Source organism: Leptopilina heterotoma, unplaced genomic scaffold (assembly GCF_015476425.1).
Source record: "Leptopilina heterotoma isolate Lh14 unplaced genomic scaffold, ASM1547642v1 Lhet_111, whole genome shotgun sequence".
NCBI classification, from domain to species: Eukaryota; Metazoa; Arthropoda; class Insecta; order Hymenoptera; family Figitidae; genus Leptopilina; species Leptopilina heterotoma.
In genome coordinates, this window is record NW_025110830.1 from 379,996 (window position 1) to 404,162 (window position 24,167).

Below are 24,167 nucleotides of genomic sequence, written 5' to 3' on the forward strand. Positions count from 1 at the left end.
ATTCAATTATTTTTTAAAATTGCAATTAAATTCTTAGCAAAATTTCAATTATTTTCATAATTTATGAAATTATTCACAGAGACTTAATAATTATTATTTTAATAAAATTCTTCGTAGAAATTCAAATATTTTGAAAAATTTTTATTAGAAATTTTTTTAATTGAATTATTTTCAGAAATAATAAAATTCTACGCAGGAATTTAATCCTAAAAGATAAAATTCTTCCCAGAAATTCAATTATTTGAAAAAATTTTAAGAATTAAAATATTTTCAATACAGTTTTAATTGAATTCCTTAAGAAAATCCAATTATTTTCGAAAATTTTATTTAAATTCTTAGCAAGATTTCTATTATTCTCATAATTTCTCAAATTATTCGCAGGAATTTAATTATTATTATTATTATTTTAATAAAATTCTTCGCAGAAATTCAATTAATTTGAAAAAATTTGATAAAATTATTTATAAGAATTGAATTATTTTTATAAGCAGTAAAAATTTTCACAGGAATTTAATTATTTTAAAGAATTTTAATGAAATTTTCACAAAAATTTTATTTTTGATTTTTAAATTCTGAAACATTTCAATAAAATTCTTTACAAGAAAAAAATTTTATTGAATACATTAAAAGAATAATTTATTTTCATAAATAATAAAATTTTCACACAAATTCAATTATTTAGAAAAAATTGTGGTAAAATTAATTAAAAGAACTAATTTTTTTTATAATACAATTTTAATAAAATTCTTACCAAGGTTTTAATTATTTTCACAATTATTCATAAAATTTCTCGAAAGAACTTAATTTTTTAAAAAAATTGTAATAAAATTTCTCGAAAGAATTCAATAATTAAAAAAAAATGTTAATTATAAGGATTATAATATTCTTCGCAAAAATTTAATTATATCTTCAGAAATGTTGATAAAAATCTATATAAAAAAACTAAAAAATAAATAAAAAATAAAAAAAAATAAAAATAAATAAAATAAATATATAAAAAATTTTTATATTTTTAATATTATTTTTGAAAACTGTACATTTTATTTATGTAAATATAATTATTTTTGAATAAATTTACATATTTTTATATTTCTAACAAATAGTGTCAATTATTGTTAATAATTTTCGAGTTAACTTTCTTTTTTCTTTTAGATCAATTTACTTCGTAATTTATTAGAATTGTTAACAATTTTTCTAAGGATATCAAATACCTTTTTTGTCTCAATTTAATATTCTTTTGAAAAATCTGTGAATTAGTAACAAAATTAGAAGGAATTCGAAAGTTCTAATAAACATTTTGTTGAAAAAGAAATGTAGCAAAAAAAGTTATATTTGCTTCACTTCGTTTACGAGCGAATTTTCATGCCGTCTAGGCGGCAATTTAATGAACTAAATTGGCGCGAAAATCAAAAAAAGAAAAATTTTAGGCATTACGTTACCTTCTAATTTTGAGTCACGAAAAATAAAGTAAGTAAATTTTCTTTTCTCAGTAAAAAAAAATTGCTACATTCCGAATTTTTTTCTCACTACTGGAAAAAAATATTATATTTTCTTTAATAGAATTGAATAATCGTTTCGATTTCAAGGAAGCAGGGAAAATAAAGAAAACAATTCCCTTTAGCCCCTTGTACAAAAAAATTCCATTATGTAATGGTAGTCCATTAAATTGACAAAAAAAAGAACCTCCCTTCTATTTTTTTCCATTCAGATCTATTTTTCATCTGTGAAATAGATTTGTTGACATCTCCCCTCTTATATTCGTGTCAGATCTAATTCATACAGTCAATTCATAAACTATAATTCATAAACGATAAATGTAAATATTGAATGAAAAACATTTAATGGTTAACATGTGTCTTTTTAAACCTAAATATATAAAGAGGTCAAAGAATTTGTATTTTAAATATATTCAATAAGAGTTTACGCCCCTGGGTGAAGAAAAGAGAGAGAAAAAGAGAGAGAGAGGAGAGAATATACGAGATCAAAGGAGGAGGTGGGTGTTAGAAGCAGCAACAAGAGGCGGCAAGCTTTGACGAGGCCCCATAACTATTAGAGGCCCAATAGAGAAAGCAAAAGCAGGGGACTGACAAAAACAGGCAAAAAGGAATGAATATCGAAACGTGTGTGAGTGCTGAGAGAGAAAAACCGGTCCCACATTGCGGCTTTGGGGCCCCTTAGGAAACAGCAGGGTCCCACTTTTTGAACCGTAAGTTGATTATACGCACCTGCATGTGAACCAACATAATATACTTCACTGTATTATATCTTCAAAACCACTGCAAAGACAGGGTGCCGTTAACTCGCTTTCCAAAGAATAGCGAAAAAGCAATTATATATATATATACGTATATACAAAGTGTTAAATACAAATTCCTCATTATTTCTTTCCTTGAAAATACCAGAGATTTTTTTTTCTTTAATTCTCCTTTCTTATATATATACATGTCTCATTGTATTCATTTTGGTTCTACATTCTGCACTTGATCATAAAAATTAAATACGCGAAATAAATTTATTTTACGCATTCTAATCGAATATTTTATCTTTAATAAAATTTTATATCAAATTTCAATTTTTATAAAAAAATTCAATTATATGTTTTATAAAAATCCAATTGCCTTTAGAAAATAGAACTGAAATAATATGACAAGTAATCTACATATATATTAATAATCGTATTTCAGTAGTCTGTTTTTCTTTTCAAAGTTGTTGCTTGCTTTTTTGTTTCCTAACTTTTTTAATAATTTTTCTTTTTAAATAATATCCATTTTTAAAATTAATTTATTGAAAATCATCGAATTGTTGCAAAAAATTTTGAGAATAATAGAATTTCTTTGAAAAATTTTATTATTTAGGAAAATAATTGAATTCTCAAGAAGAAATATGTTAAAATTTTTGATAATTCTAATTAAACTCTTTTTGAAGAATTTCAAACTTTTTAAAAATTAATGGAGTTTCTTTAACAATTTTAATTAAAGATCTTAAAAATAATTTAATTTTATGAACAATTTCTTTAAAGTTTTTGAAATAATCGTGTCTGTTAATAATTGAAATTAAACACTTAAATATTGAATTTTATTGAAATTCTTGAAAATTCATTTGAATAATTTCACAACGAATTAAGAAAAAAATTTATGTCTTTCGTGACATTTTTTTGAAAATAATTGAATTTTTGCAAACATTTTTATTATTTATAAATATAATTAAATTGTTTCGAAGGATTTATTAAAAGTTTAAAAAATAATGGAATTTTTGCAAAAAATTTTGAATCTTTTGAAATTTTTTATAACGAATTAAGAAAAAAATTGAATTCTTTCGTGAAATTGTTTTGAATATAATTGAATTTTTGCAAAGAATTTTACTATTTATATGAATATAATTGAATTGTTTCGAAAGATTTATTAAAACTTTAGAAAAAATTTGAATTTTTTTGAAAAATATTACAAATTTAAAAGAAATTGAATTCTTTCATGAAATCTTTTTAGAATTGTATCAAAAATAATTGAATTTTTCAAAATTATTTTATATCGATTAAAGAAAAAATTGAATTCTTTTAAAATTTTTTTTGAAAATAATTGAATTTTTACAAAAAATTGTATATGTTTACAAAAATAATTGAATTCTTACAAAGAATGTTATTATTTATGTAAATAATTGAATTCTTGAGAAGAAATTTATTAAAATTTTTGAAATTATTAAACAAGAAAAAATTCATATTTGGAAAGAAAAAGTTTTGTAATTTACATAATAATAATAATAAATTAAATTGAATTGAGATTCAAATTTTCAAACAAAAATTTAAATTTTAAACAAAGAAATTTTTATTACTCTTTTATAAAAATTCAATTATCATTAAAAAGTAGATCTGAAGTATTTTCTTTTGAAAAATTAAAACTGAAATATTTTAAAAACCAAATTTTAAAGCATTTCGAAATAAATTTTTTCGAAACTTTAATTTTTAAGCCAAATTATAAATTTTAATTATTTCAAAAAACTATGCAATTAATTATTTATAAAAATTCAATTATCTTTAATAAATCAATCTCAAACATTTTTACAAACATAATTCTTAAGAATTTTAAATAAACTATTTCAAAAGTTAAATTTTTTAATAAAATTGAAATTCTAAAGAAAGAAATTTTAATTATTTTAGAAAATGTCAATTACTCGTTTATTAAAATTCAATTATCTTCAATAAATAGAACTAAAATATTAAATTTTTAATCAAAATTTTAAATTTAAATCATTTCAAAATTAACTAATTAATATAAATTGCAATTATACACGGAGAGAAATTTATAGTAGTGGGTAACATAATTGTGGTTAGGGTGACCATCTTTAATGCTACGTATACAGACAGCTATCTAGATAGTCACCGTTACCATCAATATCATCAGGAGTAACATCTTGGTAGTACGGGGTAGCATATCTATATTTTTTTTAGCATCTGGGATGGTTGGCAGTAGCATAATGATAGTATCGTGTAACATCATCTTTTTAACATCAAAATCTGACTATCCATTTCTCTCAGTGTAACCTTTTTTTTAAATTAAATTATAGACTCTTCAAAATTTTCAATTATTTAATCATTTAAAATATTAAAATTCTTCGAGAATTCGTTTTTTTCAAATTCTAATGAAATTCTTTAACAAATTCAATTATTTTATTTTATTAAATTTCATAATAAATTCGATAATTCATTAATAACATTTTTTTATCAATTCATGTAGGTAAGTTTCAAAAATTGAATTAAAGTTACCAAAAAAACATATTTTTTCAGAATTTTAATTTAAAGTATTTAAAACTTATTGTTAAATAATGTTTTAAAATAAATATTTAATTATTAATAATTTTTTCACAGCAATTGATATTTTCAAAAAATCAACTATAAAACCTGAAATCAAATAACTATTTATGAAAATTGCAACTGCTTTGATTAAAATCTTTTTCTAGTTAAGTATAATTAATATAATATTAAGGAATTTTTTTTTTGGAATTTCGATATTGAAAATAAATTTAATTATTTTCAGAAATAAGAAATGAAGTGAAAAAATTCATGAAAAATTACAATGTAGGTTAAATAATTATTAATTAATTGAGTATAAACGACTTTTTGTATCAAATATTTTAAATGCAGTATATTTGAATCAAATCAATAAAAATTGAAAAAGAATATTTAGAGTCAGTTTTTTTAAATTAAATTTTTTTATTTACTATTTAGATTTTCTAAATCTATAATGGTTACATTATCAAACTGAAAGCGAAAATTTGTTAGCGAATTTTATTTTATATATATATATATATTTTTTTTTTAAATTTAGAAAAATATTAAACAACACTGATGTGGCGACAGTAGCGAAAGGGTTAATATCAAAAATTTTCATACAAAAGGTTTTGTTGAATAAAACATTTACGGACACAACCTACAATTGGATTTTCTAGCTCTTTTTCGAGAAAACTCAATTGAAATTCTTTTCCATGGAAATGAGTGACTCTTTGTGAAAGTATATAAAAAGTTTTTTTTTCCTCTATTTTTTTAGAAAAAGCAATATTTTTGAGTTCTAAAATAAAAAATTTACGATACTCATACAACAAAGCAATTTTTTTTTATTCCAAACGAATGATGATTACAAAAAAAATTTTTTGTTTTGTTTTATTCTTTTCAAAAAGGAATTTCTCTGAATAATATTTTATTTTAATAAAAAAAAACATTTTTTTTAACGAATTAAAATCATTCATTCAATAAAATCAAATATTCAAAGAAAAAAATTGATTCCAATTCTGGTTTGTTTTATATTTTATCATCCATACGGTTTTCCATATTAATAAAAAATTTTATATTCATATTTTATACAATGAAAAAGAAAATTTACAAAGAGAAATATTTGTTTGATGAACAATTTTTTAATTTTTCATTGTGCAAAAATTAATAATAAATAATTCACTTTGTGAAGGTTTATATATATATATATATATATATATATATATATATATATATAGTAAATTCATTTGACTAATAAAATGCTTGACATACCGATAATAATTATATTCTCTGTGTGGCATATTATATATTACATATAAAAATGAATATAATAAGTATAGAAAATTATTTCTGGTAACCCGTGCGACCGATATTCATAATCCCCACGATCAGTAGAAAAATTCCTTTATAGCGAGACGCCATTATTTTCTGATTACTTTACCGTAGTGAAATTTTTTACGCCTTTCTCTCTCACAGTTACTTGAAACACATTAAAAAAAGAGATAACTCAGAGAGAATGCTTCTAAACCTCTAAAATAAATAATATCTCAATAATTTCAAATAACGAGAGTGTTAATAATTCATTACTGAAGTTATAATTGAAAAATTAACTTTTAGAAGAATTTTAGTTTCTTCGAAGCAAACTAAATATACGAAATGTGTAATTTATTTAATTGAAATGATTGGTAACATTAAAAGTTTTAATTTGGATTTAATTTTATTTTTGTGATTTGAGGCAAGTATCTGCTAAAATCATTAGGTATAGGTAGTTTTATGCTCAATTTAAGAAAATGGTTTTTAAATTAAGACCTATGTGTGTTTAACTTTTATATTCTTCATAAATTTCACAGTAAAAGTAAATAAGTTTTAAAGTACTTACAGAATGCTTATTTTATTTTTATTTTATATTTATTTATTGTTTCAATTGAAATCGTATTAATAACAATTAAATTTGCTAAAGAATTTCATTAGAGTTTGAAAGAAGAGAATTTTAATTTAACAATTGTTAAATAATTGAATATTATAAAGAGTTTAAAATAATTAAGTTTCAAAAATGTGTTGCAATTACAATTTTTATTAATGATTAGATAATTTTAAAAAGTTTTAAATTAAAACTTTTATTTAAAAATTGAGATTTTGAAGAATTTTAAGAATTAGGTTTCAAAAATGTTTCAATTTTATTTCTTAACTAATTGAATTTTTATGAACAAGCAATCGACATTTTTTTAAAAAAAATAAAATTTCTTTGTTTAGAATTTCAATTTTGTTAAAAAATTTAAGTTTCGAAATAGTTTATTTAAAATTCTCATAAGAATTATGTTTGTAAAAATGTTTGAAATCTATTTTTGAAAGGTAATTAAATTTTTATAAACAATTAATTTTTATTTAGTAAATTATTAAATAATTGAATATTATGAAGAGTCTAATATAATTTAATTAAGAAAAAGTTTCGCAATTGCAATTTTTATTAATTGTATAATTTTATAAAGATTTAAATTAAAAATTATATTTCAAATTCTTAAAAATTAGTTTTTTAAAATGATTCAGTTCTATTTCTTGAAGATAATTTAATTTTTATAAACAAGTAATTGACAATTTTAAAAATAATTAAAATTTCCTTGTTTAGAATTTCTAATTTATTAAAAAATTTAAGTTTCGAAATAGGTAATTTAAAATTCTTAAGAATTATGTTTGTAAAAATGTTTAAGATTTATTTTTTAATTGAATTGTAATAAACAATTAATTGACGCTCTTTGAAATAATTGAAATATCCTTGTCTAAAATAAATTTATAATGTGGCTTAAAAATTAAAGTTTCGATAAATTTTATTTCGAATTCTTCAGAATATGGTTTCAAAAATATTTCAGTTTTAATTTTTCAAATGATAACTGAATTTATTTTAATTCTTGAGTAACGAAATTTTTTGAAATAATTGAATTTTTTTTGTTTAAAAATTAAATTTTTTTAAAAAATTGAAGTTTTAAAAAAGATTATTGAAAATTTAAATAATTAGGTTTCCAAACTACTTTAGTTCTACTTTTAAAGATAATTGAATTTTTATAAACAAAGAATTAAAATAGCTTCAAATACAAATATAAATTGAAATTTCCTTGTTTAAAATTTTAATTTTGGTTTAAAAATTTAAATCAGAAAAATGTTTATTTAAATTTCTTAAGAATTAAATTTTCCATAATATTTCATAATTATTTCAATTGAAATCGTATTAATGATAATTAAATTTGTTAAAGAATTTCATTAGAGTTTGAAAGAAAAAAAAATTTAATTTAACAATTGTTAAATATTTGAATATTTTAAAGGAGTTTAAAATAATTTAGTTTCAAAAATGTGTTGCAATTAGGTACAATTTTTATTAATAATTAGGTAATTTTAAAAAGTTTGAAATAAAAACTTTTATTTAAAAATTGAGGTTTCGAAGAATTTTAATTAAAAGTCTTAAGAATTAGGTTTCAAAAATGTTTTAATTTTAATTTTTAAAGGTAATTGAATTTTTATGAACAAGCAATCGACATTTTCTAAAAAAATGAAATTTCTTTGTTTAGAATTTCAATTTTATTAAAAATTTCAAGTTTTGAAATAGTTTATTAAAAATTCTTATAAGAATTAGGTTTGTAATATATTTGAGATTTATTTTTGAAAGGTAATTGGATTTTTATAAACAATTAGTAATTCACGTTTTTTGAAATAATTGAAATTTCCTTGTTTAAAATTTATCAGCTTAAAAATTAAAATTTCAAAAAATTGTATTTCAAATTCTTTACAATGTAGTTTCTAAAATATTAAAGTTTTAATTTTTCAACTGATAACTGAATTTTATTTCTTAAGTAATTGACATTTTTTGAAATAATTGAAATTTTTTTTGTATAAAATTTAAAATTTTAATAATTAGGTTTCCAAACTACTTCGCAGTTCTACTTCTTAAAGATAATAATTGAATTTTTGTAAACAAATAATTAAAAATTGCTTTAAATATAATGGAAATTTCCTTGTTTAAAATTTTAATTTTGGTTTGAAAATTTAAATCTCAAAAATGTTTATTTAAATTTCTTAAGAATTTAGTTATCAATAATATTTCAGTTCTATTTTCTAAGGTCATTTGTATTTTTATAAAACAAATAATTAAAATTTGTTTAAATAATTGAAATTTCCTTTTTTAAAATTTTAATTTACTTTGAAAATTCAAATCTCAAAAATGTTTCTTTATCTTAAGAATTTAATTTTCCATATAATATTTCGCAGTTCTATTTTCTAAAAGCAATTGGATTTTTATAAACAAATAATTGAATTTCTTTCCAAAAATGGAAATTTCCTGAAATCTTATTAAAAGTAATTAAAAGTAATTGAACTTTTAAAGCATTTTAATTAAATTTTTTGAAAATTCAATGAGAATTCAAGGTTTTCCTAAAGTTTTTCTGAAAACCTTGAATCCTTTCATCCCCTGAAATAAGATTTCATTGTTAGAGTATAATGAATTAAACAAAGTCTGCTTTTAAAATTTTGCAACTCTCCATAATATGTGTATAAAAGTCTGAAATGAAAACCTATAATAAAAACCTCTTAAATTAAGACTAGAATCAAGAAAAAAATATCCCTGAATTCCTTCGGTCCCCGTAAATTCAGATTTAAATAAACATTTCAGGTGCATTTACACAAAAATACGTAGTAGATATACACAAACACAAATTCGTAACTTATTCTTAAGACTCAATTTCAGTGTTATCTTAAAATAAGAATTTTTTTTACTCTCTTAATTTGTATGTGCGATGGTTTTAAGGAGAAATTTTGTGAGTGCTCAAAGAGCAATAATAGTATGGTCCTGGCAACTCGAGGGCCTGTTTTAGCGGCACTCGAGGCTGTTCTCTCTGCACTCTCTTGGAATGCAAACGGAGCAAAGCAAAGCTAGTACATACATACATATATATAGATATAGTATATAAGACTTGACTCGCATTCACACGCACACACATTCTTCTCGAGGGCCTTAAGGCCCAAAGGGCGGACTCACTCGGGGCAATGTATGCAATGACGCAAACATGTTCCGTCCGAGCGTGCACGCGGTTTACCATTAACTTAACCCCCCCCCTCTCAACCCCCAATCTTCTCCTCCATCCAACGTGTATTAACCGCAGCGACTCACTCGTTTTGTCTTACTCCCTCACTCCTATTCCGTTTACCTTGAGAAACTTCCTCTTTCCTTCTCTCAACCTGTCACATTCTATGCCTCTTTCGCCTTATTATTCCTCTCTCAACTTTCCTTACCACTTTTCATCTTTATTTATCATTCTCACAAAAACTTTTTTTTTTTATTATTTTAGTTTGTAATTTTGAATATTTTTCCTACTGAACAGTGTAAAAAATGCATCTTATTTACTATATATTCTTTTTTGACTACCAGGGCTCGAACCAGTGAAAGTATTTAAAAATACGGAATTTAAGGGTCCAAAAATTAAAAATTACGGACCGTACTGACAAAAATTACCGTACTTCTTCAAAATTATTTCTTTCATTCAATTCAATTAATATTTTCAAGCATTTTTAACTAAAATGCTTCTTTAAATCGAGTAATTTTAATAATTTATTTTCGAAAAATTTCTGTGACAATTTGAAAATCCATTATTTTTAATAATTTTTGATAAAGTTCTATGAGAATTTTCAAATTCATTTCTGTAATTCAATTTTACAAAATTTCAATTATTCGGAAATTCTTCAATTAAATATAATTATATTACTATAGAAAATAAAACTTCAAATAATTTTGAAAAAATCCGCAATTATTAAACTTATTCGAAAAAATTAATCCCACTGAATTGTTAATTAAAAATTTGAAATATTCAGATTTTCAAGGATTTTAATTTGAAACTTTTTCAAAATTCAACTATTTCTAAAAAAATAAAAACAATTATGCTATAATGCTTTTAATATTCAACTATAATCTAAAATTTAAGTGAAATTCATTTTTAAAGCAATTTTTAATTAGAAAATTCTACTAGAATTCAATTATGTATTTAAAATACAAATATATTTGTTAACAATGCAATTTTATGAAATTTCGATTAATCAGAAATTCTTCAATTAAATATATATTAGAAAACAAAACTTCAAATTTTTTTAGAAAAAATCAATTAAACTTTTTCAAAAAAATTAATTCTACAGAATTGTTAGTTAAAAACATGAAAAATTCAGATTTTCAAAGATTTTAATTTTAAATTTAAACCATATAAAAATCCAATTATTTATAAAAAATTATGCTATAATGATTTTAATACTTAATTATATTCTATAAAATGTAAAGAAAAATTCATTTTTGCATCAATTTCTATTAGAAAATTCTACGATAATTCAATTATTTAATTTTAAATACAAACATAAATAATTTATTAAATGATTGAATATTTCTCAAAATGAATAATTTATTGATTAATTTAATGCTTCTCAAAATTGAATTGAATTTAATTTAAATAACATTTTTAAAAATAATGATATTTTTCAAGGAATTAATTTAAGAATTATATTAAAAATAACTGAAATCCTAAGAAGAATTTTATTATTTATGAAAATAATTTAATTTTTGCAACGAATTTCACTAATTTTTACTTTAAATAATTGAATTCCTGTGAAAAATTTTGTTACTTGTAAAAATAATTTAATTTCGAGGTAGAATTTTATTGTTTATTAGGATAATTGAAATTTTGAAGAAAATTTAAAAAAGATTTTGAACGAAATAATTGAATTCTTTTAAAGTTCTGATGAATTTTATTATTTAAGAAAATAATTAAATTCCTGAAATTTTCAGACGAATTTAATTAAAACTGTGTTAGAAATTCAATTCTTTCTAAAAATTCACACTATAATGGTTTTAATATTCAATTATTATCTAAAATTTTATCTGAAATTCATTTTTAAATAAATTTTTATTAAAAAATTCTACGATTATTTGAATGCAAAAAATAAATACATAATTTATTGAATAATTGAATGTTTCACAACAGTGAATTCTTAATTTCTTATAAAGAATATTATCAACAAATTTTTAAATAATTGAATTATTTTGACGAAATTTTTTTTTTTTAAGAATAATTACATTTTTTAAGGAATTCTATTAAAATTTTATTAAAAGTAATTGAAATTCTGTGATGGGTTTTATTATTTATGAAAATAATTGAATTTCTAAAACGAATTGTACTATTTACGAGAATAATTGAATCTTATAAAAATTTTATTATTTATGAAAATAATTGAATAATTGCGAAGAAATTTATAAAAAATTTGCAAATAATTGAATTCCTGTGAAATTTTTTATATTTTATGAAAATAATTAAAAGTTTTTGTAGAATTTTATTAAATTTTTTAAAAAATAATTGAATTCTTTTGGACAATTTTATGAAAATAGTAGATATTGAAAATCATTGCATTGAGAAAAATTTTTGAAAATAATTAAATTTCAGAGAAGAATTATTTAATTATTTCTAAAAATAATTGAAATTTTAATGAGAATTTTTAAAAAATTGAATTTCTGCGAAGAATTTTATTACTTTTGAAAATATTTGAATTTCTGCATTCATTTGTAAAAATTTTTGAAAATAATTATTAAAAAAATTGTTGACAGATTCGGAAAGGTTTTTTGCGGTTTGGAAATGACTTTTCATCTTTTCAGGATAAAATATTTAATTTGGAGCTGGAGTGATAGAGGAATTTGAGGCGCGCTCTTCTCCATTTTGAGTCAATAATTTTGCAAGGAAATTATTTTATTAAAGATTGAAATTGGAGTAATTTAGTAATTTTTTTAGTTCAGCCGCGGCCACTAGCTCGAATTGACGCCACCTTCTGGAATAATTACTTCTGCGAAAAATGCAACTTTCATAACTACATTTTTCAATTTCAAACTTATTTAAAAAATTACTTGCAAATTTCGAAAATATTCTTCATCATTCCTCTAATTATTCTTATCTAATTATCCGAACGAGATATCGAAAATTATTTAGCAGTGAGACGACACGAGGGAAACCATGTTTTTCGAGTAATACTTTCCCACGTGTCCTAAACAAAATTTTTACAATGTTTTTTTTTTTAAGTAAAAATTTAAGTTTAAAATTTCTTCACTCTCACCATCCGTAAATTTTTATTTTCGAAATTCTTTCTGTTTAAAAGAAATTCTTGTTTCTTTTTTAATAAGTCATTCGCATTGGCAAATAAAAGTGATTAAGTGTGATTGATACATCTTTCTCGAGTTAAATCAGAGCTCTGTTTTGGTATAACACGAAAGAGGCCATGATTGATCATTAAGTCCACGGGAATACATATCTTTTTTAAATATTTCACAGTTAATTTTGGGTGGTCCGTGAAAGATTTGCCACCAAAGAATAATTTATTTTTATTTTTCTTCTAATTTAGCTGATTTTACAAAAATACTATATTTATAAACGATAAAGTATTATTTATCGTTTATAAATATACCAAGTATTTTTGTAAAATCAGCCATATAAAAGCCGAAACTGTACTATTTTAATAAAATTTTCCAAAAGAATTCAATTATTTAAAAAAAATTTATATTATTCTACGCAAAAATTTAATTATTTTCGTAAATAATAAAAATTTCACAGGAATTCTATAACAAATTTTTTATAAATTTCTTCGCACTCATTCAATTATTTTTACAAATAGTCCAATTTTTTCCAGGAATTCAATTATTTTCATAAATAAATTTCTTTTTTTAGGAATTCAATTTATTTTTATAAATAATAATAAAATTCATAGCAGAATTTCAATTATTTTTAATACAATTTTAATCGAATGCCCCAAAAATGTAATTTTTATTAAAATTCGTCAAAGGAATTCAATTATTTAAAAATTTGTTGTTAAAATTCTTTATGAGAATTTAATTTAAAGAAACATTCAATTATTCAATAAATTATTTATTCTTGTTATTTAAATAATGGAATTCTCGTAAAGTTTTCTAATACAAAATTCTTTAAAAATTAACTTTAAGATTTAATATTAATTTTAGATAACTTTAAATTTCAAAAGGTTTAAATTTGAAATTTTTTCAAATCTTAATTCCCATGGAAAAATAATAATTAAATATTTTTATACATCTAATAATTTTGAGAGTGAATCAGAATATTCTTTTGGGTCAAAGAAAAAAATCAAAATTTTATATAGGTCTCATATATATATATAAAAAATTTATATATTTTTAATTATTTCTTTATTATGAAAAATTATTTCAAAATTCTAAAGCAGAAAAAAAGGATTAAAACAAAATTTCTATGAATATGGTAGTAGTGAATTTCTATACTTATTTTTTTTCAGCATAGTTGTATTTCAGCATAGTGAGGGAAAAAGAAAGTTTTGAAATGAACTCACGTGATACTGTTTGGCACAGAAGCGAGCCTGGAGACATTTAAGGACCGCGTCTTCGGTGAGAGGTGCCGATAGATGAATGAGGTCATCCAAGGCCGTCGATGTCACTGTACTTGATAGAGATCCATTTCCCTTAGGTGGACACTTGTGTTGGAGTGCTTGCGATGAGCTTTTAGCATTCTTCACCTCGGCAATGATACTGGAAATTGGCGGTGTTCTAAGGCAACTCAAGGCTGTGACACAGGACACTATCCCGTCGTCAGGCACCACGCTGTGCAGCTTTAGGGGTTCCAGATCTACCGGAAACATAAATCGATAACACTTTTTCTTATAGCTTCTCATCTCTTTTCACTTTCTTTCTTTTTCATTTATTTTTTTTTTCTTTTTACTTTTTTCGATAACATCAACCGAAAAAGAAGAAGAAGGGATTATAAATTAAAAAGCGCGCAATGAAAAATTACAAATTCATCGCTTCAACGAGACCGACAAAGAGGAAGGTTCTTTTGAAAAATATTCTGTAAATAAACAACAGGGGAAAAAGTTTCTTCCAAGTAGGTAATTTGTCAAAATTCGAAAATTTTCAATGTTCTGATTCATTTTGCAAATTTATTTTCGAATTAATCAAATGTAAATTTTGAATTTATTCGGAAATTTCTGAGACTGGATTAAAAAAAAAAATATATAAACTAAACATTTTTAAGGTTTACAAATTATTGTTGAATTCATTTTTAAATTAATTATAAGTATGTCTAATTAAATTTTGAATAAATATATAATAAAAGCAATACGAAATAAATAAATAATAAAAATTTAATTATTTTATTAAAATTTGCAATATTTTGAAAAATTAATGATACCTTTGTCTGAATAAAAAAATTTAATATTACTTCATCGCAATAAAGCTTTGTGATTATTTAGAAAATAGAACTGCGAAATATTATATGGAAAATTAAATTCCCAAGAAATTTAAATAAAAATTTTTAAGATTTAAATTTTCAAACTATATTAAAATTTTAAACAAGGAAATTTCAATTCTTTGAAGTAATTTTAATTATTTGTTTATAAAAATTCAATTATCTTTAAAAAGTAGAACTAAATTTTTCAAATCTAATACTTAATATTAATTTATAATAGGTAATTAATAATTATTAATTATTAATAATAATAAAGTACATGTTCCGGTAATCTGTTCGCAGTTTGAAGTTAGTTGTTTGCTTTTTTGTTTCTTAACTTTTTTATAATTTTTCTTATCAAATATTTTCAATTTTAAAATTAATGTATTGAAAATCATTGAATTGTTGCAAAGAATTTTATCCAAAAATTTGATAATAATAGAATTTCTTTAAAGAATTTTATTATTTAGGAAAACAATCGAATTTTCGCGAAGAATTTTATTAAAATTTTCAAAAATCCGAATTAAATTCTTTGGAAGAATTTTTTTCAAATAATGGAGTTACTTTAATAATTTTAATTGAAAATTTTGAAAGTAAATTGAATTTTATGAAGAAGAATTTTATTAAAATTGTATTGAAAATAATTGAATTCTTGCGAAGAATTTTACTATTTATAGAAATAATTGAATTGTTGCGAAGAATTTATTAAAATTTTAGAAAATAAATGAGTTTTATATGTTAATATTTGAAAATTTAAATTTTTTCGAGGAATTCTATTGAAATTGTTTTGAAAAGAATTGAATTTCTGCAAAGGATTTTTCTGTTTATAAAAATAATTGAATTCTTGCGAAGAATTTTACTATTCATAAAAATAATTGAAATGTTTAGAAGAATTTATTCAAATTTTAAGAAATAATTAAATTGTTATGAGAAATTTTATAGAAATATTTGAAAATAACGAAATTTTTTCGAGAAATTCAATTAAAGTTGTTTCGAAAATAATTGAATTCATGACAAGAATTTTATTATTTTTTGAAAATAATTGAATTCTTTCAATTTTTTTGACGAATATATTTAAAAATTGCATTGAAAGTAATTCAATTTTTATAAAGAATTTTTTAAAACTATTTTAAGAGTAATTGAATTATTTTTAGAAAATTTTAAATTCTTGTTGAAATTGAATTTTATGGAAATTTTTGAAAATAATTAAATTCTTTCGTGTAATTTTATTTAAATTGAATTAAAAAATATTTAATTCCTGCAAAGAAGTTAAGAATTTAGAAAAATAGTTGAATTGTTTCGAAGAATTTATTAAAATTTTAGGAAATAATTGAAATTTATAAAAATATTTTTAAATATTTGAATTCATCCGAGGGATTCTAATAAAATTGTTTTGAAAATAATTGAATTCCTGCGCAAAGAATTTTAATATTTATAAAATTAATTGAATTCTTGTGAAGAATTTTACCATTTATAAAAATAATTGAATTTTTTCGAAGGATTTATTAAAGTTTTAGAAAAAAATTGAATTTTTTCGAAGGATTTATTAAAATTTTAGAAAAAAATTGAATTTTTTCGAAATGATTAAAATTTTTTTTTTAAATTGAGTTCTTCCGAGGAATTTAATTAAAATTGTTTTGAAAATAATTGAATTTTTGTCAAGATTTTACTATTTAAAAAAATAATTGAATTGTTTAGAAGGATTTATTAAAATTTTAGAAAATAATTGAATTGTTTCGTGAAATTTTATTAAAATTTCAATTACTTAATAATTAAAATTCAATTATCATTTGACAATTATTATTTTTAAAAACGGCAATTAATTGTTTATAAAAATCCAATTACCTTTCAAAAATAGATTTCAAACATACTTCTTATAAGAAATTTTAATAAACTATTTCGAAACTTGAATTTTTTAACCAAATTGAAATTCTAAACACAGAAATTTCATTTTTTTTTTTAGAAAATGTCGATTGCTTGTTCATAAAAATCCAATTACCTTTAAGAAATAAAATCGAAACATTTTTAAGGTTTATAAATTATTTTTGAATTAATTTCTGAATTAATTAAATTTAATTAAATTTTGAATAAATATATAATAAAAGCAATACGAAATAAATAAATAATAAAAATTTAATTATTTTATTAAAATTTGCAATGTTTTGAAAAATTAATAATACCTTTCTCTGAATAAAAAATTTTAATATTAGTTCATCACAATAAAGCTTTGTCATTTCTTTGTTAAACATTTTTTTTCCCATTCCTCTTTATCACAATTTTCATAGTTGGAAAGTTAATTATTTTTTCAAACAAAAAAAAAGTATCATTTCCTTTTTAATAATTATACCGCTATTATCAATATAAGATAACGAAGTTCTTTAAAGAAAACTTCATAGAATCGAATGCGCGAGAGATACTCTTTAAATAATGTTCGTTTACTCTTTTTCGTGAAAAGTAAACTCTTTTCTCGACCGCACATAAAAGAATAAAATTACGAGATTTTTAAATTCTTTTCAATCTCTCTTCGTATTATTAACTTCTAGAGAGAGAGATAAATATAAGAAAAAAAAATTAATAAAAAATACAACAAATAAAAAAATATTTTTTTAATTAAATTTGATAAATAAACGGACGAAATCTAACAAACATGGGAAAAATTCAGAAGAAGAAAAAATATAAAACGAGAGAAAGAGGAAAAAAGTTTAAACTATAAAAAAAAAATGCACAACAAGTTAAAATAACAGGAAATGGAATTTTCTCCAATAGAGAGAATTCTTGTTTGAAATTTTGTGAATTTCAACGAATCAAAGCTGAAATTAATTTCAAGATGCAAATAAGAAATAGTAATAAAATTTTATTTTATTACAAAATAACTGTTATTTCATGATTCTTTATTCAAATGATATTTTGAATTGTAAAATATTTAAAAAATTTTTTTGGTCTATAATTTTTTTTTCATTTAGCAGAGGGTATATAAAACCTAAACTAATTGAATTTAATGAATATGTTAATTTGAAAATTGACTAGAGTGCAGTATTAAACAGCGCCATTAATAAATTAAATTCAACAACACTGATAGATAATACTTTGGTTATATCAGAGAGGTAGAAGTGTAATTCGATATTTGATGTTGGACGCGGTTTCACGAGCTTAATCCCAGACGAGTGATCCTAATGTGGTTAGTTCAAACTCCGTGACATATTCATTATGTTAACAATGTAATTTTACCAATTTTTTTTTCACTCCCCTTGGAGAAATTAATTCTTTTGCAATACAAAAATTTTGGGGAAAAAAATCAAATTTTATTTTTTAATTTTTTTACCTCGAAAAGAGAATTTTTTGCTATTTTTCCCCCCCTTCGGATTTTATTTTATTTTCTTTTCTATTTGAAAAAATTTTAAATTTAGTTTTATATTATAAAAAAATTCTTTTTTACTGAAAAAAGAATTTTCTCGTTTTTATTGAGAGAAATTTTTTTTGTTTGAGAAAAAAAATGCGTGAATTGAATGATTAAATGAACAAGAATCGAATGAGAAAACTAAAACTTTTCTTTTGGCACGAATATTTTACCAGACCTTTTTAAGAAAAACTTCAAGGATATACACGAAACTTTCTAACTTTCACTGAAAGAAATCGCCAATAAATTTTGTAACTTTTAGCAAACATCAGGGCCCTTATCTCCTATTTACACTGTTTGCAATTTTTGCAATGACATTTCAATTCTGTTCCTATTTTTCATAAAAGAAAAAATTGAAAAGGTCCTCTTTTATTCTTAATATTCGTAAAATATATTATCAAATTTTATTTTATTTTTATTAAGTTAATTTTTTTTTGCAGGGAATTAATTGAATTATAAAGAAGAATAGAGAAGCAAGTTTTTAAAAACTTTGCAGCAGTATTAATTATTAATCATTTTATTTTTTTAATATTAATTTTATTTCTTTATTACTTAATTAATTGAATAAATTCTTTATTACTTTATAATATTATTAACACTAATAAGATTTCAACACCAAAAAAAATTATTCTAAATTACTATTTTCTTTGAGATTAACTGGACATAAAGTTTTGATCGACATATTGGATTCGCCATTTTGATTTTTCGAATAAAAGTTTTGAAAACTTGCTCCTCAATTAATAAAGAATAGAAAACAATGGAAAAATATGTAAATATATATAACGAGCTCTTAAAAAAGGACAAAAGATGCAAAAAATTACACGTTACATAATTATTTTATTATTTTTAATTTTTATTTAAAAAAATAATGTTTTCGTCCTTTTTTGTGGGGCGTGTCATATATAGAATAGAGACTTGTTACTTCAAGTAGAATAATTGATATTTAATAAATAAAATAGTAATAATTTAATAATAATTAATCACAGTTGACACAAAAATTTAATTTTCTTTTTTTCTTGACTGTTATATGATTTCTAGAAAAAAATTTTACTTTTTCCCTCACCCTAAAGAATATTCTGATTCAAATCCATTTGTTTACAAGTCAATTTTACGAAATTTCGATTATTTGGAAATTCTTCAATTAAATCTATATTAGAAAATACAAACTTCAAATAATTTCAACGAAAATTCAACTAAACTTTTTCAAAAAAATTAATTTTACAAAATTGTTAGACAAAAGTAGGAAAAATTTAGATTTTCGAAGATTTTAATTTGAAACCTTTTCAAAATTCAATTATTTATAAAAATTCACGCTTTCAGATACCTACAGGAAAAAATAATTTATTGAATAATTGAATGTTTTTTAAAATTGAATTTTCATAAAGAAATTTATCAACTAGTTTATAAATTAAATAAATAAATTAAATTTTTCGATAAATTCGATTAAAAATTTAAAATTCCGTTAAAAAGAATTGAATTTCAGCGATGAGATTTATTATTTGTGAAAATAATTGAACTTCTAAAATGAATTATACTATTTAGGAGAATGATTGAATCTTGTAAAATTTTTATTATTTATAGGTATGAAAATAATTGAATAATTACGAAGAAATTTATAAAAATTTTGTAAATAATTGAATTCCTCAGAAATTTTTGTTATTTATGAAAATAATTAAATGTTTGCTTACAATTTGATGGAAATTTTGTTGAATAATTGAATTCTTTTGGAAAATTTCATTTAAAAAGTAGATATTGAGGAACTAAGAAAATTTTTTTGTAAATAATTGAAGTTTTGACAAGAGTTTTATTAAAATTTTTAAAAATAACTAATTTTTGGAGAAGAATTTTATTATTTATAAAGATAATTGAAATTTTAAGAAGAATTTTTATTGAATATAATTGAATTTCAGCGAATAATTTTATTAATTTTGAAAATAATTTCTTCAACTATTTGTAACTTCCCCAAAATTAAATTTTTTTTAGTGTTATTAACTAAAATTCTTCTATAAATCCATTATTTTTAATATAATTATTTCAATATACATATTAAAAAATTGAACTAAATTCAAAAGAATTTGAATTCTTAAAATTTCTCTAAAAAGAATTGTACTATTTACGAGAATAATTGAATTTTGTAAAAATTTTATTATTTATGAAAACAATTGAATAATTGCGAAGAAATTTATAAAAAATTTGCTAATAATTGAATTCTTGTGAAATTTTTATTATTTTATGAAAATAATTAAATGTTTGCGTAGAATTTTATTAGAATTTTTTAAAAATAATTGAATTTTTCGAAGTATTGTATTATTTTGAAAATAATTGTATTTCGCAGAAGAATTTTATTATTAATTAATAAGTTAATTGGAATTTTGATGAGAATTTTTAAAAATTATTTGTAACTTTCCCAAAATTTATTTTTTTTAAAGTATTTTAATTAAAATTCTTCTATAAATCCATTATTTCTAATAATTATTTAAATATATATTAAAAAATTAAACTTTAAATTCAAAAGAATTTGAATTATTAAAATTTCTCAAAAATCTAAGTTTTTTAAAATTTTTAGTTAAATTCATTGAAAATTGAAATTTTATAGAATTTAAAATTGAAACCTTTTGAAGTTTATTTATTTACGAAAATTGTAAATGCAACTTCTTCAAAATTCAATTAATTTCGAATTATTTACGTAAAATTATTCATTAAATAATTTCTAAGTAATAATTTTATGATAGTTCTTTAAGAATGAAGTTATTTAAAAAGAAATTATTGGCAGAAGTATAAAAATTTAAAGGATTTGTATTAAGAATAGAAATAGTTTATGAGACAAAGAAAAAAGATACAAAAATTCAGAAGTTTCTTCTGAATATTCTAAAAATTAAATTTTTTCCAGTACTTTTAATAATAATTCCTGGCTTTTCCCTGATTTCCTTCACCAATTCTACTTTCTCGGACTTTTCCCTAACCCTGTGTCAACTTTGTTAATAATTAATATAATAAAAATTAATATTAAAATGGAATAGAATAGAATAGGGCACAACAACAAATTTCCAGGAAAATATAAAAAATAAAGTACAGAAAATGAAATTATAGGTCACAGGGGTAAAAAGAGTATCTTTTACTATCTAAAAAGTAAAAACTAAACTTTCAGGAACTTTTGTGCATTTCTCCCCACTTTTTACTATTTTTAGAGTAAATTTTGCTACTCAAAATGAATTTTATTAATTTTTACCAAAAATTTACTTGGAACAGGTTCTACTCCGAAAATAGTAAAAGTGTCCAGAAATGTGCAGAAGTTTCAGATAGTTTAGCTTTTACTTTTTAAAACACATTTTTTCTGCGGATGTCAAATTGAGACAGAAACGAATCAAAAGTGTTGCGAAGCAACGTTTTGATTCGTTTTTGTCTCAATTTGATATCCACAGAAAAATAAAAATAAAGAATTTACTTTGTACTCATTTTCTCAACAAATTTTCTCATTTTCATTTTCTCATCTTTACTCAACAAATAGGAAATTTAAAAAACTAAAAAATTGAAAAAAATTGAAAAGAAATTAAAAAAAATAAAAAATACAATAAATTTTTTGGAAAAGATTGAATTAACGAAAAAACGATGGTAAATTTCGAAATATATATATATATGCATTAAAACATCACCTTTGAAATTTCCCATTATCATAAATTCGATCACGTCGAAATTTTGCAACATGAAACAACAAGTCTCTGAAACGTAAATGGCATGTCGCAGCGTGGACGTGTGGTTAGATACTGACCAGATATTAAATTATTTGTGGTCGAGTTGTGGTTGAGAGCGTTGCTCGTGCCATGATTTGCATGAGGATGAACGATCGCGGAAGCGGTAAGAGTATGACCGGAAGGATGTCCAATATTAAGGGTACCACCGCCACTGTTGCCACCGCCACCACCTGGTGGTAATGTTGTCCTCGGTGGCACCGCAGGAGCTGCTGTACTCAAACTCTTATCGGGACTTTTGCCCAGGGGATTGCACGTTGCACCTGCCGGCCCTGAATTGCTCGCAGGTTGGCTCACGTGCAGCCGGTTCCTCAGGGTCACCAATTCCGTGCTCAAGCTCTTCAATCGCTGCTGTAGGTGCACCGCTTCATTCGACGACGAGGCATCTGAAAACCAGAATTTATTCACAAAACTTTAATTGAGTGCCAAACTACCAGTTGTCGAACAAGGGCAAAACGCGCAAAACTTCTTTATATCTGTATATACATCTAAAACTTTTCTTGGTATAATCACCAAATTCTTAACTCCAAATTCTTAGCGAATATTGTCTCAACTTATTTCTTCTTTTTTTCCGAATTTTTACCCCAGTTTTCAGTATAGTACAGAAAAAGTCTTACACTGAGAAAACGATTTATTTAATTCAAACATATTTTGTTGAAATCAAAACAGAAAATATGTTTGAATTAAACATAATTATTCAAACAAATAATATTTGTGATTGTGAATCAAGGCAGTAGAAATTTTCTATATATTGGGATTAAGCTTACAAACTAATTTCAACTAAACAAAATCACTTACAATTATTTTTCTATTTGAATTAAGTATAATGTTTTTTTACACTGAAAAAAAAAATTAATTGATTCAAATAACCGATTACTTGAGTATTAACAATTGAATATTTAATTGACTCCAATAAATATTATTTGATTCAATTAAATATTTAATTGATAATAGTCAATTATTAATCGGTTATTTAAATCAATTAAATTTTTTTTTCAGTGCAGTGTATTAACTTTAAAAAATTAATCACAAAATTAATCAATTAATTAAGTGGGTTTAGATCCATTTTTGATTAAAGCATATCTATTAATCATTTATTTCGCCGTTAAGATGTAAACAGTTTCAAACTTTGTATTTTCTAAATTGTATTTTGTAAATAAATGTTATGTGAAAAAATTCGCGAAATACTACAAAATAGGTCTTATTTTAAGAAAGTCGTATTTTCAAGTCTAGTTTAGTTTTAGAAAACTCTTAAATTAAAATTTACTCTCTTCTCTAAAATAAAAATATTTAAACAGAATCTTTAAGCATAGTTAAAGTGTTTAGCCTGTTTTTCTTAAATTCAACTCATTATTGGACTTACAACATAAAATTAAGACAACATTAGATCTTAGAGTCAGTTTCCGAATACAAAATTAAGCCAAAATGTTTACTTTTTCCCTGTCTGTAAAGAATATTCTGATACACTTCAAAAATTATTATTTTCTAGAATTTTTAACTAAAATTCTTCTTTAAATCAATTATTTTTAATAATTTTTGAAAAAGTTCTTCTTTTGAGAATTTTTAAATCAATTTGTTTACAATTCAATTATACGTTCAATTATTCGGAAATTCATTAATTAAATATAATTTAGAAAATAAAAAATTGAAATAATTTCAAAAAAAAATCCAATTAAACTTTTCCAAAAACATTAATTCTACAGAATTGTTAACTGAAAATAGGAAAAATTAAGATTTTCAAAGATTTTAATTTGAAACGTTTTCAAAATTCAATTATTTCTAAAAATTCACACTACAATTCGATTAAAATTAATTGTATTGAAAACAACAAAATTTCAGCGATGAATTTTATTATTTATAAAAATAATTGAATTCCCATTAAAAGAATTTTATTATTTATGAAAATAATTGAATTCCTATAAAAAGAATTTTATTATTTATGAAAATAATTGAATCCTTGTAAAATTTTTTATTATTTTTGAAAATAA

The 24,167-nt window shown here is 21.4% G+C and overlaps 1 protein-coding gene across 4 annotated transcripts in view; it reads right to left on the reverse strand.

The window, feature by feature from the left end:
- LOC122504526 (unconventional myosin-IXb) overlaps positions 1-24,167 on the reverse strand; it is a 140,849-nt gene that overhangs the window by 13,119 nt on the left and 103,563 nt on the right. For all 4 annotated transcript variants that reach the window (XM_043615681.1, XM_043615696.1, XM_043615702.1 and 1 more), the window contains exons 2-3: positions 22,200-22,565; positions 14,144-14,436 (exon numbers count right to left, since the gene is read on the reverse strand). In XM_043615681.1, the coding sequence (XP_043471616.1) occupies positions 14,144-14,436; positions 22,200-22,565 (659 nt within the window). The remainder of the gene's footprint in view (positions 1-14,143; positions 14,437-22,199; positions 22,566-24,167) is intronic.